The sequence below is a fragment of the Mus musculus genome, chromosome X, assembly GCF_000001635.26.
Source record: "Mus musculus strain C57BL/6J chromosome X, GRCm38.p6 C57BL/6J".
Taxonomy (NCBI): Eukaryota; Metazoa; Chordata; class Mammalia; order Rodentia; family Muridae; genus Mus; species Mus musculus.
Window position 1 is genome coordinate 143713973 of NC_000086.7, and position 17232 is coordinate 143731204.

The window sequence follows — 17232 nt, forward strand, 5'->3', positions numbered from 1 at the left end:
GTGCTTCTTTGAGATGTCATAGCACTGCAGTAGCAGGTTCATGTGTGTGCAGTAGAGTCGTTGCTTGGCTTATCTCACTTTTTTGTTGTCATTCCCAAACTCTGGAGGCCCACGTCACACATTGTTTTGCCGAGACTTCATGGGACAAAGCCATCTAAAGTATGTCTGGATGCATTTCAGCAATAGCGTATCCATTCCTCTCTCCAAGCTGTTCTTGGAGGTTGGATAATTGCAAACTGCAAAATCTGCAGGTTGAAAGTCCAGGAAAGAATACTGAATGCTTGGTGTAAAGCAAACCTCTCTGGAATTTTGAATAATTTTCCTTGGTTATTTTTTTCAACATTCCCCCTCTCTGTTCTAAGTGCTTGATATTATTTACTGCAAATTCTCACAAGGTTTTGATATGGTTTTATAGTCCCCAACTTCTATGTGGCCAATGAAGTAGGGAGAGAGGGAGAGGGGGAGGAAAGGAGGAAGGCATGCCCTGGAGAAAGCTGCAAGAAAAATACTCAGTGCAGCATAAATGTTACGGTTGAGGGTTTCAGTGGTCGTTGCTCCTCCACAATTCTAGCTTTGCTCCTCCCAATTTGACCTCATTATAAAGCCCTAGAAACCCCAAATTACATTTGGTAAACAAAAAGTTGAAACTGACCAAGGGTGAGGCTTTCCTTTTATTTGGATATTCTGTTTAAATGATACCTTAAAAAAAAAAAAGCTTATGATACTCCAGTCATGAAAGAACAAAACAAAACAAAACAAAACATTGATCTGCACTATACTATACTGTGCAAAAATTTAGAGAAGTCTTGCTATGTCTGCCCTGAGTCGCCAGAAAAAAAAAAATAAGCTAAGCTGTAAACATCATTTCATGGATGAGCAGAGTCAATATGGAGGTGATTTTCATGCGCTTTTTGTTTTTATCACAATCATACTCTCACCCACCCTTTTTAAGTTGGATCCTAGTTTTACCTATGTGTTTTGATTAGAGAAGAGAATGATTTGCATTTATTACGTTACTAACGTTAAATCTAGAATGTACCTTCAGTTTCCCAAGTGTAATCCAACAGGTAGCATGGGCTTCTTGGTGCGGAACTTTACTGGAACATGCACGTGCTTCTGACAAATGCTCTAAGCAGCCGTTCTTTCCCTTTGGTTGTCCACAGGGAATTCCTGAGCAATGGGCACGACTACTCCAAACCTCCAACATAACAAAGCTGGAACAGAAGAAGAACCCACAAGCTGTTCTTGATGTTCTCAAGTTCTACGACTCCAAAGAAACGGTCAACAACCAGAAATATATGAGCTTTACGTCAGGAGGTAAGGGAAATTCTGTGATATTAAAGGGGAATGGGCCAGTTCTCAGAGCCTCCTGATGAGGCCAAACTATAGCATATTGAAGTCAGCTTCAGTAGTTTCGGCAAATGACTTCAGTGTAAGTAAACCTACTGATGGGGTGGGACTCTGACATCAATGCTAGAAGCTTGGTTTTTAGCTGGAAAATGTTTATTGGAACAATGATCAGCAACCACAATTCTATCTATTCATAAGTATGAATAGTCCGTCATTTTGCATTAGGTCTTAAATATGGTTATGAGGTAAGAATATAAGGATGAACAATTATCTCTGGATATATATTAATTCACCTGTGTCATAACAATGTAGGAGAGCTTTTGTGCTTACCAGGTTATTTTCACCAGGTCCCCAAGTTGGGGGAAAAAAGGAAACCATCAATGTCTTACTGCAATGGCATTGTTAATCCCAAGTTCCAACTCCATTTGCTGGTGTGTACCTATCTGCATTATTCCCAAATTGTGACTTCATTGGCTCTTATGCATGTAGTTCATTTAGTTAAAAAAAAAAGAAAAGTAATCTGGGCTGGCTCTATAGAGCAAATCAATTAGCATATAGAGAAAGGAGGAAATACTATATCTTTATTCCAGCAGAAATGAGACGTTTATTAAGATTTGTAAAGGGACTTGCTGAAAATATGGTTAGGACCTAATATGAGATATTTTAGAGAACAGAAACTTGCCATTTATCATAGAGTTAATGCTAAAATTCCCTTCTAATTGATGACGAGCTGTTTCTTAGGTAGGATTTATGAAACAAAGGTGATTTTCTTTCTTCTGACTTTTCAGATAAAAGTGCCCATGGATACATAGCAGCACATCAGTCGGTGAGTCAAAAATTAAAAACAGTTTCTCACAATCATTGTAACCCAAGATCTAACAATATAATTGATTATGTTTGGTTTCATATATTCAATTTTCAGACATAAATTTAAAAAGCAGATTCAAAAAGTATAACTTAGAAGCATAAATATCAATTTCATATATTTACTATATATAGTTAATAATATATACTTATAAATACTTTTTATCTATTATGAAAGGTACCTTGTAGTTTTGTAAATGTATACACCACTGTTACTATCTCTACAATCAGTTTTCCAGTCTAAAAATATATAACATTTGTCCTGGGTGTGGTAGCATATGCCTTTAATTCCATCATTCTGGAGGCAGAAGCAGGCAGATCTCTGTGATTTCAAGACCAGTCTGGTCTTCAAAGTGAGTTCCAGTACAGTCAGGACTGTTACACAGAGAAATCATGTCTGGAAAACAAAACTAATATACGTGTGTATGTATGTATGTATATAGGTATGTATATGTACGTGTGCATATAATATATATAATATGATATATATAATATATAATTTGTGATATAGTATCACAAGTTGTATAGAATTCACAGATTTAACAAAATTATTTTATAGGAAAATATTTGACTATATTGTGGTATTTGTGGAAATACTACACTATCATTGTACTTCCAGCTAAAACTTGAAAGGCACTATAATTTTTTATATTCAAAGTATCCACTATTTACCATAACACATTTTTGGAAAAGACAGCCCAAACATATAGTCTTCTCGGCAACATTCCCATATTGGGCAGTCATGTGCAAACGCATCATAATAGTGACACGATGCTCCTGGTAAGAGGGACCTTACCAGCCCCTTTCCTGTTTTAGAAGGAGAAATAAGGATGAGAGGCATTCTCTGGAGCTCTTTCAGCAGTCCCTTAGGAAAGTTACCAGCATCATCTACATGAGATTCCTCCTTAATGAGAAAATTATTTTTGGTTTACTCAGATGGAAAAAGAAATAGTAAACGCTCCTGAAATGGCATGAAAACTTACAGCCAAGGCCACTTGGCACAGACATTAGAAAGTCAAGGTTTATAGGACATCCAGTACTCCTGTAGAGTGCTTCCCACCATAATCAATTCTCAACCTAGCCCCTATTAGTCACCAATCTTGTGTTTGGTTTGTTTTGTTTTTTGTTTTTCATTTATTTACTGTAATCCTGATTATAGCCCCACTCCCTCCTCTCCTCCAGCCCCACCCTCACAAACCCTCCCCCCTGTTATGCCCTTGCCTTCTCCTCCCCTCATGGGTACCAAAACTCCCTGACATATCAAGTTGCAGCAGGTACACATTTAAGGTCACTCTTTCCCACTGAGGCCAGGAAAGGCAGCCTAGCTAGGGAATGTGGATTCAAGGGCAGGCAACAAAGTCAGAGACAGCCCCCACTCCAATTGTTAGGGGACCCACAGGAAGACCAAGCTGCAAATGTATTACAAACATGTAGGGGGCCTAGGTCCAGCCCCTGCATACATTTTGGTTGGTGGTTCAGTCTCTGTGAGCACTTATAGGCCCAGGTTAGTTGACTATGTAGGTCTTCTTATAGTATCCTTGACCCCTCTGGCCCCCTCAATTCTTCCCCCAACCCTTCCACAAGATGCAATGAGCTTCTTTTGATGTTTGCCTGAGAGTCTCTGCATCTATTTCCATCAGCTGCTAGATGAAGCCTCTCAGGAGACAGTTGTGCCAAGCTCCTGTTTGTAAGCATGGCAGAATGTCATTAATAGTGTCAGGGGTTGGCTCTCTTCTATAGGGTGAGTCTCAAGTTGGAGCAGTCCATCCCTCAATCTCTGTTCCATCTTTATCCCTGTGCATCATGTAGGCAGGGCAAATTTTGAGTTGAAGATCTTGTGGGTGGGTTGGTGTCACCCTACTTCCACTGGAAGTCTTGCCTGGCTACAGAAGGTGGTCACTTCAGTCGTCATATCTTCAGCTGCTAGTAGTCTCAGCTTGGGTCACCCCTACAGACTCCTGGGAACACCCCTTGTCCTAGGTGTCATTCATTTGCAACTTGTATTGATCCAATATTCTAAGATAGGAATGTATCACCGTTCACTCACTCAAGGCTTTCCAGACTATGTGTAGTTCTTTTTTTTTTTTCATTTTTTTCTTTTTATTAGATATTTTCTTTATATGCATTTCAAATGCTATCCTGAAAGTTCCCTATACCCTCCCTCCGGCCCTGCTTCCCTACCCACCCACTCCCGCTTCTTGGCCCTGGCATTCCCCTGTACTGGGGCATATAAAGTTTGCAATACCAAAGGGCCTCTCTTCCCAGTGATGGCCAACTAGGCCATCTTCTGCTACATATGCAGCTAGAGGGTTCTGCAACCCTATAGGTGGAACAACAATATGAACCAACCAATACCCCCAGATCTCATTATCTCTATGTATAGTTCTTACATATTACATATAATGTTCCTATTTAAACCCAAGATAGGTGAGATATCTTAGTGGTTAAGAGCACTAGCTGCTCTGCCTGAAGACCTGGGTTTGATTCCCAGTACCCACATGGCCACCTACAACCATCTATAACTCCAATGCCACAGAATCTGATACCCTCTTCTGGCCTCTGCAGGCATGGTTTTGGCATTAACCTGACTGTGGTGATAAGGAATTAAGAAATGAGAAGCATGTTCACAAAAGATGGGTCCAGTAAACTGTGTGCTGTGATAGAGATGCATCCATAACCTGGAAACCCACCCTGTTTATTATATACAGTTGAATAAGGAGGCAAGTTTAGGATACACACAGCTGAACAAGGAGGCAGGCTAGCTAATCTTGGTAGGAGGTCTCTGTAGGAGATCAGTCTCAGGATGCAGTTATCCATAGGGAGGATGCGGTCATTGATAACTTTCTGCACATGCTGTCAACCTCCATACTTGCACCAGGAGAAGGCCTTGCCATTCTCATGGGTCTGAGGCATTGGGGTTCTTGTCATGGCCATGCTTATGTCAACAATACAATTTCACTTAGGGTATCATCCATTTACCACACACAGTACCATACAGGCATGCATGCAGGCAAAACACTTGCACACATAAAACGTAAACAAATTCACATATAATTGCCTTTGTGTGGGCCGATAATTTTGTATGTCTCATATTGATAGGATTGAAAATAATAATCATATTAATAGTAATTTATCTTTACTGAAATAGTAATTTCACTTTACTAAATAATTACAAATTTTACTTGCAATATGAGCTAGTAATATTTGTGTATTCATGGCAAGACTTACCATTTTTTACAGTTTAAAGATGAGTACATTGAAGTTCAGAGACATGAACTTATTTTATTAGGATTACAACACTACACTTATGTATATTATTTATTTTTCAAAACTGAGGCATATGAGAAGAAATGATTTTCCTCAAAATCTGAGAGTTTTGTAGAGGACAACCCAGAAAATATGGCACCAAGTCCTTGGAGATTCTGTAGTAAGTAAAACAACAGTCATATACATCAGAGAGAAAATGGTTACGAGTGAGGGCTCTTGTTTTGTGAATTTTTATTTTGATGGTCTGATAGAAATTATTCCCTGCCTTACTTGAGTCCATAGGGGTGGAAGTCATCTAAGCATTTATGCAGAGCTGTAAATAGCCAAGCTTGTTGTTTTGATAGAGAGTAAATGCTGACTTGGTGTCACCTTAGACAGCCAGTGCAATACCAACAAATAATTAAGGGTAAAGGTTAAAGCTTTGGTATAGTGTGACAGCTTCTCAAAGATACACAATAAAATTGCCATATAATTAAGCTATTCTCCTTCTGTGTGTATATTTAGAGGAGAAAGCTAGGTATTTGGGAGACTCTCTGTCCGCCTTTGTTTGTAGCAGCTGATAGCCAAAAGAGGGAAGCCAAACAAATATCCATAAGCAGAAGAAGGAAAAAATGTACTAAAAACAAGTGTATGATTGCTGTTCAGCATTATTTTGAAAGAAAAATTTGAACAGGATACAATGCGAATCCAGAGGATCTAAAAAAATTTTTTAAAAAAAAGCACTAATAAGAAGACAAATATTGCATGATTCCAATCATAGGAATTACATAGAGGGGTTACATTTATATTGAAAGATGGTTGCCAGGATCTGGGGCCAAAGAGAATGTAGAACTGTTTAATGTGTACAAAGTTTTAATTTTGGAATGTGAAAGGGTGCTGATGAGTGAGTATATAGTTATGTGACTGCTCTTAACACTACTTAAGTATACACCAGGAGTTGCTTGAGAGAGAGTAATTTTATGTTATATACTTTATGACAATTAAAAATTAAATGAAGAGGGGTAGGGATGTAGATCAGTAGTTGAATGTGTGCTTAGCATATATAGGTGCTTGGTTCAATCTCGAGCACACACATACAAACACACAGACACACATGCACGCATGCACGCATGCATGCACGCCAACAAAAGTCATAGAATAAAAAGAAAGAAAATAAGATGTGAAGATTTGAGCATAGTGTTTAATCTTATTCCTCTACTTATTGACTGTATTTGTGAAATAGTTTAGCTATTCTGGGCCTCTTTTTCCTCTGAGCTTTTCTTTACTCAAGATTAAACGGGAATGATAATAGTGTCTAACTCTTAGGACTTGTATGAATATTAAATGTGATAATAAATATATTATACTACACTATCTACCATATGCTCTGCATTAAATATAAGCTGTTACTATTATTAATCTTATTTGCAGATGGCAGCACTAGTAAACAATTCAGTATCTCTACATAAGAGACCTGTACATGGCCATATTTGTGCCTTGCTCATACTCCCTCAAAGGGAACAAAATGTGGCTCTTATATTTGATCAGTAATTTCCTTCTTTGACATAATAGCATCCTGGGCTGCAATTTAAACAACAGAAACAGAAAGGAAACAGGCAACTAGGAAAAAATGGCAACAACCTACAACCAACACCTACTTCACCTCAATTAATTTAATCTTATGTTTGTGCCATCATGAATAGCCTGGTAAATATATAGATCTCTTAAAATATTTTTATTAGTTCTTTAAGAATTTCATGCAATACATTTTGATCATACTCACCTGCAATCCCTCTGTTTGACTCTTCCCAGATCTACTCCCAAAATCCCTACACCTTCAGTTTCATGCCCCCTCCTTTTTTGAAATTGAATAACCTTTTCATTGACTCTAATTTGTGTAGCCCATATACTTCAGCATACAGGGCCATCTACTGAAGCATAGCAGTTCCTCCTAGGAGCCACACTCTTAAAGAAAACTGACTTTTCCTCTCCATGAAGCCATCAATTCTCCCTAGCTCCTCAGTTAAAGGTGGGAGTTCATGAATCCCTTCCCATCCTTGCTAGAATATTTTGACTGGCTTGATCTAGTACAGGTCTGGGGAAGATAAACCACAGCTTCAGTGAGTTCACAAGTACCCTGGTACTGTCCGATCCAGATGATACTGTTGTGATCTGGTCCTCCCTGACCTCTGGCTCTTACAAGCTTTCTGCCATCTCTTCTATAAAGGTCCCTGAGCCTTGGCAGAGGGCGTTGATACAGAGCCCTCAGTTGCAACTGAGCACTCACTGATGCTTATCGTCAGTACTTTGACCAGTTATGAGTGAAAATAGTTTTATGTTTTAGGCATGTTAGTTATTTTAAATGACAACTCTCTAGGATGATGTATACACTGCATTTTATTTTCTCTTGAGATGCAAACTTTTTGAGATTCTTTATATTTGTTTTTGTAAAATGGAAAAATAAGTCTGTATAAAAGTGATATTCTGTTAAATTAGAAAAAAATATATGATCTTGCTCTATGGAAATGAAAATAACTACATATTCACTTATTTAGCTTGTGTTTGTCAAATGCCTCCTTATATAAGCCTTTACAAGGTTTGGAGTTCACTCTTTTAGGAAAAGATGAATAAGACCAAAAAGATTTATATTACTGTGTGGATGGTATTATGTAACATAAAGTGTATCCACTTGCTATGTTAATTCACAGGAAAGACATTGCATTGATGTGGCAAGAGAAAAAGAACCAAGTTTTTCTTTTCAAATGTTGAAGTTTAGTGCTTGTTATAAGATAGAAATATGATACATATTTGATGGATGTTGAGTTAGAAAATATATCATATAAAAAGTGACATTTAGACAAGATCTTAAAGAACAAATGAAAAATGGGTGTATGAAAATTGTGACAAGTATTCTAAACAAAAAGAAAGGCAGGAGAAAAATCATGTTGGTGAAGAGAGCAAGGGAGCAAGATATGTGGGTTTGACTGATGATTATGCAAGGGAATGAATCACAGAGCTTAACCTCAAAAGTTAAATTGGGGCCAACTCTCTGAGGTTCTTACATGGAATTCTAAGCATTCTAGCTTTTTCTGTATGCAATGCAAGGTTTTTTGATTAGTGCAGTTAGACGATTAATGCTTAAGCTTTAATGAAGAGTAATTAAACAAAAAGTGTCCAAACTTAAGAACAGAAGGTAAGAGTAGATGAAGGTTGACTAGTTAAAAAAATAATGTCTGCTTCCAGACTGGCAATAATGAGGGCCAAAGTGAGTTGTGGCAATGGAAATGAATACTGGTTTTGAATTCTAGACATCTTTATTATTTGGACATAGAAGGAAAGGATGAGGAACAAAAGGCAAACATCACATGCTCTTCTCATGAAAAATCTATATTTGAAAAGGTATGAATGTAGACAGAATATTTGGGAAGAAAAAGAGGGCTGGAGGAAGAAGAGGAAGACAAGAATTGATATGAATATGTACAGTTACATGACATGCATTGTGAAAATGTCAAAATGAATCCTATTATCTTATATAAGTAATATATGCTAATATAAACCTTAAGATTAATTGTATGCTTAATGATGTATGGGTAGTTAAAAAGACAAGGTAGGATGTTATTTTAGGAGAGAAGCAGATTTCCTTTGGAAGCTGTTAGGTTTCCTATTGGATAATTTAACTTTGAAAGGCTGATAATTCAAGTAGCAGTAATTGGTCTACAAAGCTGTGCGCTTAAGACAAGGTTTCTGTTGGTTGAATGAACTGAATTGGACCCTTAAGTTCAATGAGACTCACTTCAGTGGCACTCAGTCACTTTATAGAAAGAGTATAGTTCACAGTGTTCATTCTGTATGTACTTGGATGTCAAATGGGATCTGAGCTATTGAACAGGAACTGAATACTCTATAAAAGGTTTGGCATCTTTTAGTATCCTGGGTGGAAAATAAAATACAAGCACTGTTGTATTATCTAGGTTTTAAACTGCTGACTATGTATTGAGTACAGAATCTGGTGATATATCCTATAGTCTAATGTTCTTTACAGCTCATTTTTGTTTATGTGAGTGTATGTGGTATATAGTTGTGAACATGTTCACACATACATGTACACAGTGTTCTGAGACCTCTCACTCTGCATATTGTCCAGTTGTGGGTCTTTGTATTTGTTCCCATCTACCTCACGAGGTATCTTCTCTGATGATGCCTGAGCAAGATACTGATCGATACCTGTAGCAGAATGTGATTAGGAGTCATTTTATCACTACATTCCTTTAGCAGAACACTGGCGTTTTGTTTTCGCTCAAGTCTGTGGACGATTCAGTCCCATGTTACTGCCACACAAGCAGTATTATGAACGGGTTCCATTTCTGGAAGTAGATGTTTAATCCAATCAGAGATTGATTGATTACTTCTTTGAGCTTTGTGCTACTATTGCAGCAGCACATCTTGCAAGCAGGTCACCATTATATAGGGAATGCTTTGTAGCTGGATCAGTGTTTACCTCTCTCCTTTGGTAGGAGACAGAGCACTTTCTAGTAACACAAACACGTGTCAGTAGGGATGAAGGTTCTGGGTCGGCATCAGCATGACTTCTCTATGTTCAAAGGTGTTATCTTCAACCATAGGACCTTACCATCAATTTGTGGAGAGCAACCAACAGCCTTATCAATAGCCTGCATTGTTTGGGGGTTTCCATGGGACTCCCTTGGAGAACAACTTGGCTAGATGTAATTCATTTCTGTAACTGGAAGTTTCCTTAGGTAACAAGAGCTGTCCAACTGGAGCTCATCTTTCCCATTATTTAGTAATTCCATTTAGATACCCTTTCTTTTTTTTTTTTCTTATTAGGTATTTTCCTCATTTACATTTTCAATGCTATCCCAAAGGTCCCCCATACCCACCCCCCCAATCCCCTACCCACCCACTCCCCCTTTTTGGCCCTGGCGTTCCCCTGTACTGGGGCATATAAAGTTTGCAAGTCCAATGGGCCTCTCTTTGCAGTGATGGCCGACTAGGCCATCTTTTGATACATATGCAGCTAAAGACAAGAGCTTCCGGGTACTGGTTAGTTCATATTGTTGTTCCACCTATAGGGTTGCAGTTCCCTTTAGCTCCTTGGGTAATTTCTCTAGCTGCTTCATTAGGGGCCGTGTGACCCATCCAATAGCTGACTGTGATCATCCACTTCTGTGTTTGCTAGGCCCCGGCATAGTCTCACAAGAGAGAGCTATATCTGGGTCCTTTCAGCGAAATCTTGCTAGTGTATGCAATGGTGTCAGCATTTGGAAGCTGATTATGGGATGGATCCCTGCATATGGCAATCACTAGATGGTCCATCCTTTCGTCACAGCTCCAAATTTTGTCTCTGTAACTCCTTCTATGGGTGTTTTGTTCCCATTTCTAAGAAAGGGTAAAGTGTCCACACTTTGGTCTTCGTTCTTCTTGAATTTCATGGGTTTGGCAAGTTGTATCTTATATCTTGGGTATCCTAAGTTTCTGGGCTAATATCCACTTATCAGTGAGTACATATTGTGTGAGTTCCTTTGTGATTGGGTTACTTCACTCAGGATGATACCCTGCAGGTCCATCCATTTGCCTAGGAATTTCATAAATTCATTTTTTTTAATAGCTGAGTAGTATTCCATTGTGTAAATGTACCACATTTTCTGTATCCATTCCTCTGTTGAGGGGCATCTGGGTTCTTTCCAGCTTCTGGCTATTATAAAGAAGGCTGCTATGAACATAGTGGAGCATGTGTTCTTCTTACCGGTTGGGACATCTTCTGGATATATGCCCAGGAGAGGTATTGCTGGATCCTCTGGTAGTACTATGTCCAATTTTCTGAGGAACCGCCAGACTGATTTCCAGAGTGGTTGTACAAGCTTGCAATCCCACCAACAATGGAGGAGTGTTCCCCTTTCTCCACATCCTCGCCAGCATCTGCTGTCACCTGAGTTTTTGTAGATACCCTTTCTATATAGATATATTTTAGAAGCTTCTACTGTAATAGGTTTCCATACAACTCCTCAAATGACTCGTAGTTTGATGTGCCCCTCCAAATACTGTTTCCTTTACTCCCTCACCCTCCGTATCCCTGTTTGATCCTGATAACACACACACATGCACACACACACACACAGTGTCCATCCATATCTATGTATTCTATTTCCCCTTCCTAGGGCAATCCCCCACCCCAAGTCCCTTATCTTCTCTCTACCTAACCTCTGGTTTTACAGATTGTACCTTGCTTATCAATGACCTAACAACTACTTATACATCCACATATAAGCAAAATCATACCGTAGTTGTTTTTCTGAGTCTGAGCTACCTCACTCAGGATGATTTTCTTTCTAGTACCATCCATTTACCTGTGAATTTCACATTTTTTATTTTTTAAACAGCTCAATAATTTTCCACTGTGTATTAGCACACTGGTAAGTGTGTGTGTATGTGGGGTATGTGTGTGTGTGTGTGTGTGTGTGTGTGTGTGTGAGAGAGAGAGAGAGAGAGAGAGAGAGAGAGAGAGAGAGAGAGAGAGAATGCATGAAGACCATAATACAGTTTCAAATGTGTTCCTTAGGAGAATAGATTAGTTTTTGAGGTGTCTCTAATTGGAACCTAGAAGCTGCAGGTTAGGCTAGGCTGCTGAGCTACTACTTGCAAGATGTGCTGCTGCAATAGTAGCACAAAGCTCAAAGGAGTAATCAATCAATCTCTGATTGGATTTAACATCTACTTCCAGAAATGGAACCCATTCATAATACTGCTTGTGTGGCAGTAACATGGGACTGAATCGTCCACAGACTTGAGCGAAAACAAAACGCCAGTGTTCTGCTAAAGGAATGTAGTGATAAAATGACTCCTAATCACATTCTGCTACATGTCCACAAGCTTCTTTCTCCCCATTGCTGGGATTACAAATGTATGTCATCATGCCCAGCATTTGATGTGGTTACTGGGGCTCAAAACTAGGTCGGTCCCTGGGCTTCTATGGCAAGCACTTTACTGACTGAATGGTCTCTTCAACTCCAAGATCTGGTGTGTTATTGATAAGCAGGGATGAAATAGAATAAAATTTTCTGTAGCATAATATCGAAGCAGATGACAATAATCCAACTGCAATTTTTCTCTGTATCAAACAGTCCCTGAAAGGTTAGTGTTTCAGTGGAATTCTAATAAGCTGCAAAGAAAATAATATCATGAAATTTGCAGGACAATGGAAATAGAAAATGTTCTGTTAAGTGAGGTAACCCAGGTGCAAAAAGACAAAACTCCATGTTCTTTCTCATATGTGGATCCTAGCTTCTAATTATTAAATGTGTGTATTTAGAAGTTAACTGTGAGCTTAGCCCAAGAAACTTGAAAGGGGCACATGGGATAGAAAAGAGGCACTGAGGAATAAGCTGAAGAGAGAAATGCAACACATATGATATGAAAATGGAAGGAAGCAGTGCTGAAGTTGGGGGGACAGTGAAAACAGGGGAACCAACTGAAGTGAAGTATGCATGAAATGCCAGAGGGAGCCCCATTACCTTGTAAGCTAGTTTTTATACAATCAAAGTTTAATTTGAAAGGGTTAAATATGTATGCATAAATAAAATCAGCATCAAATAAGCATATATTTCAGTCTTTTAAGTCACTAGGCATACATCTAACATGGCAGTCACATGTTCTTTCAAATACTTTCGCAATAATTCTGCAGTATATTTCTCAATAGATCATTTGTGCTGGCTCATATCCAATATATAATTACACTATATTACTATACTGTAGATACTAACAATATTAAAACATTTCCATATTGATATTCCAAAACAGATGTAAGTTCTTCACTGTAATATTTTTGTTAATAGGATGCCTCAAGTGTTCTGATCTCAAGAAATGAAAATTCACTTTAGGAACACCTTGGGGAGCAAAACCAGTGCCATAAAACAGGGGAAAAACAATTATGCAAAAAGAAAGCAAAATTAAAAATACCCACAATAACACTATTCACCAGAAATACAATATAAACATGTATAATTGAAATATTTTAGTAACCACATTTTAAAATTAAAAAATGAATGCTAAAATTAATTTAATGATATATTTTATACAAGCCAGATGAAATTCAGGCTAGGTAGGAGAAGAAGAAAAAGGCACAGAGCCCCATCCCTAGCAGAGAAGCTATTTGCAACTGATAGCTGCTGGGAGAGGGACCATTCCTTTTCTTCAATAAGTGATACTGGTTGTATCAACCACACTCCAAGGCAGGTTCAATATACAGTAGTGGCAACACAAATTGGAATCCATGGCAGAGTATATATATATATATATATATATATATATATATATATATATATATATAAAATAAAGAACATGAAGTTGGATGGGTAGGAAGCGAGTAAAGGAGCTGGGAGGAATTGGGGGAGGGAAAGGAATATGATCAAAATATATCATTTGTCTCTGCTCCCTCCCCAGTACCTGCATTACTTGTAGACAGGATAAATTTTGGGTTGAAAGTTTTATGGGTGGGATGGTGTCTCTATTACTCCTCTGGGGCTCTTGTTGGCTACAGGAGGTGGTCTCTTCAGGTTCCATATCCCCTGTGCTGTGCTGTGAGTCACAGCTAAGGTCAACCCTATTGATTCTTGGGTGCATCCCTTATCCCAGGTCTCTGTATCTTCCTGGAGATGCCTCCCACATCCTCACCCATGCCAATTGCAGACATGTCTCCTGTTCTTCCTCAGGTAGATCCTGAACCCCCCATTCCCCTCCCCATCACCTCTCCCACCCAGATTCCTCCCTCCATCTGCTTCTGATGACTATTTTATTCCTTCTTTTTAAGTGAGATATTTAAGCTTCCTTGCTTGGGCCTTCCTTTCTGTTTAGCTTCTTTGGGTCTGTGGAGTGTAACATGGTACCTGTATTTTTATGACTAATGTCTACTTATCAGTGAATACATACCATGCATGTCCTTTTGGGACTGGGTTATCTCACTCAGGAGGATATTCTCAAGTTCCATCCATTTACCTGAAAAAAAAAAATCATGATGCCTTGGTTTTTAATGGCTGAATAGTATTCCCTTTTGCAGATGTACCACATGTTCTTTATCCTTTCTTCAGTTGAGGGACATCCAGTTTCTGGCTATTACAAATGAAGCTGCTATGAACATAATTGAGCAAAATGTCTTTGTGGGATGGTAGAACATCTTTTGGGTATATACCCAAGAGTGGTATTGCTGTGTCTTGAGGTAAAACTATTCCCAGCTTTCTGAGAAACTGCCAAATTGATTTCCAAAGTGGTTGCACAAGTTTTCACTCCTACTAGCAATTAAGAAGTGTCATTCCCATTGCTCCACACCCTCACCACCATGTGCTATCTCTTAAATTTTTGATCTTAGCCATTCTAATGGGTATAAGATGGAACCTCAGAGTTGTTTTGATTTGCATTTCCCTAATAACTAAAGACTTTGAACATTTATTTAAGTGCTTCTTGACCATTAGAGATTCTTCTGTTGAGAATTCTCTGCTTAACTCTGTACTGCATATTTTAATTGGGTTATTTGAGTTGTTGGTGTCTAACTTTTTGAGTTCTTTGTAAATTTTGGATTTTAGCCCTCTGTCAGATACAGAGTTTGTGTAGATCCTTTCCAAATCTGTAGGCTGCTGATTGTCTTATTGACAGTGTCCTTTGTCTTATAGAAACTTTGCAGTTTCATGAGGTCCCATTTATTAATTGTTGATTTTAGAGCCTGAGCCATTGATGTCCTTGTTCAGGAAGTTGTTTCCTGTACCAATGTTTTGGAGCTATTTCCTACTTTCTCTTCTATGATATTTAGTGTATCCTAATCTATGTTGAGGTCCGTGATCCACTTGGACTTGAGTTTTATGCAAGGTGAAAATATGGATCTATTTTCACTCTTTTATCTGTAGACATCTTGTTAGTCCAGCACCATTTGTTGAAGATGCTTTCATTTTTTCCATTGTATGGTTTTGACTTCTTTATCAAAAGTCAAATGTAAATAGGTATGTGGGTTTGTTTCTGGGTGTTGATTTGATTTCATTGATCAATGTGTCTGTTTCTGTATCAATACCATGAAGTTTTTGTTTTGTTTTGTTTTGTTTTGTTTTGTTTTGTTTTGTTTGTTAGTTTTAATTACAATTGCTCTATAGTATAGCTTGAGGTCAGGAATGCTGATTCCTCCTGAAGTTCTTTTAATGTTCAGAGTTGTTTGACTGTCCTGGGTTTTTCTTTCTTTTTTTTTTTTTTTTTTGTTTTTGTTTTTCCACATGAAGATGAGAATTGTTCTTTCACAGTCTATAAAAATTGTGTTAGAATTTTGATGGGTATGTAGCAGATGTGCAGCTTGGTCCTCATGTAGATCCCAAACAACTGGAATGGGGGTTATCCCAAAAGCTGTTGCCTGTGTGTGGGATGTGTTCTACTAGCTGGGCTGCCTTATCTGGCCTTAGTGGGGAGAGGAAGTACCTAGCCCTGGAGATGCTTGATATGCCAGGGTGGGGGGATACTTAGGGGGCCCCCACCCACTCAGAGGAGAAGGAGAGGGAATGGGGGAGGATTGTGGGAGGGTTATTCAGAGGGAGTCAGTGAGCAGAATGTAAAGTGAATAAGTAAAAAAATTTAAAATATGTCATATGAAAAGTTTAAAGAATAGATATGATGGTTTTTAAAAGAAAAGAGAAAATGAAAGAAACAAGGATAGTCTCAACTAGTATATAGTTATTGCTAGACAATATGTTCTGATTGATTAGAGATGACAGAAATTTCCTCTGACCTTCCTACTTAGTGTGCAAAACCAAGCTCAAAACACATTCTTGACAAGAGGCGTGCTTTCTATAAAATGACACTCTATTTACAGTGGGCAGTATTTCCAGTGTGGTTAACAAAGGGGAGAATTCCAACCATGTTCCTCATTACTGTGTAGAAGCAGATCAATTAACCTAAAAATTAGCAAGAATGCATGCTGGCCATGTAAAAAGTAGGAGTTACTAGAAACAGAAAATGTAACTTTCTGTGAGATCAAGGGGAGTAAGGGGATGGGGAATAGTTACATGGGGGGGGGGAGGAAGGAAGAGAGATGTGCTCAAAATAAGTAATATACTTATATCAGAGTCCCTATGAGAGCCAAGGTAATGTGTAATGAATATTTGTCAATTAAATTGTCTATTACAAAAAAACCTCAATATTAAAAATATTACCAGGGCTTAGCTCACTAGGTAATGTGTTTTCTGTGCAATCATGGGGACTTGAATTCTGTTCCCCAATACCCATGTAAACTTCAGGAATAGTGTGCACATGTCTTTTATTATTACAGCAGTGCTGAGAGGTAGAGGCACTTAGCTATGGGATCTGTCTAGCTGGCAAGCTTTCTCTGGGTTGAGTTAAAAGATTTTTGTCTCAAAGAATAAGAAAGAGAGAGAGAAAGAGTGTTGTGTGACACCATTCCTTAATCTGCCACCAAATGCAGACGCTATTGCATACACCAGCAAGATTCTGCTGAAAGGACCCTGATATAGCTGTCTCCTGTGAGGCTTTGACAGTGCCTGGAAAATACAGAAGTGGATGCTCACAGTCATCTATAGGATGGAACACAGGGCCCCCAGTATAGGAGCTAGAGAAAGTACCCAAGAGCTGAAGGAGTCTGCAACCCTATAGGTGGAACAACAATATGAACTAACTAGTACCCCCGGAGCTCGTGTCTCTAGCTGCATATATATCAGAAGATGGCCTAGTTGGCCATCATTGGGAAGAGAGGACCCTTGGTCTAGCAAA

The 17232-nt window shown here is 38.6% G+C and overlaps 1 protein-coding gene across 20 annotated transcripts in view; it reads left to right on the forward strand.

Moving 5' to 3' along the window:
* The window catches only part of Pak3 (p21 (RAC1) activated kinase 3), a 279431-nt gene that overhangs the window by 195607 nt on the left and 66592 nt on the right, over positions 1-17232 (forward strand). For all 20 annotated transcript variants that reach the window (XM_017318421.2, XM_030251249.1, XM_017318419.2 and 17 more), the window contains 2 exons: positions 1164-1317; positions 2139-2176. In XM_017318421.2, the coding sequence (XP_017173910.1) occupies positions 1164-1317; positions 2139-2176 (192 nt within the window). The remainder of the gene's footprint in view (positions 1-1163; positions 1318-2138; positions 2177-17232) is intronic.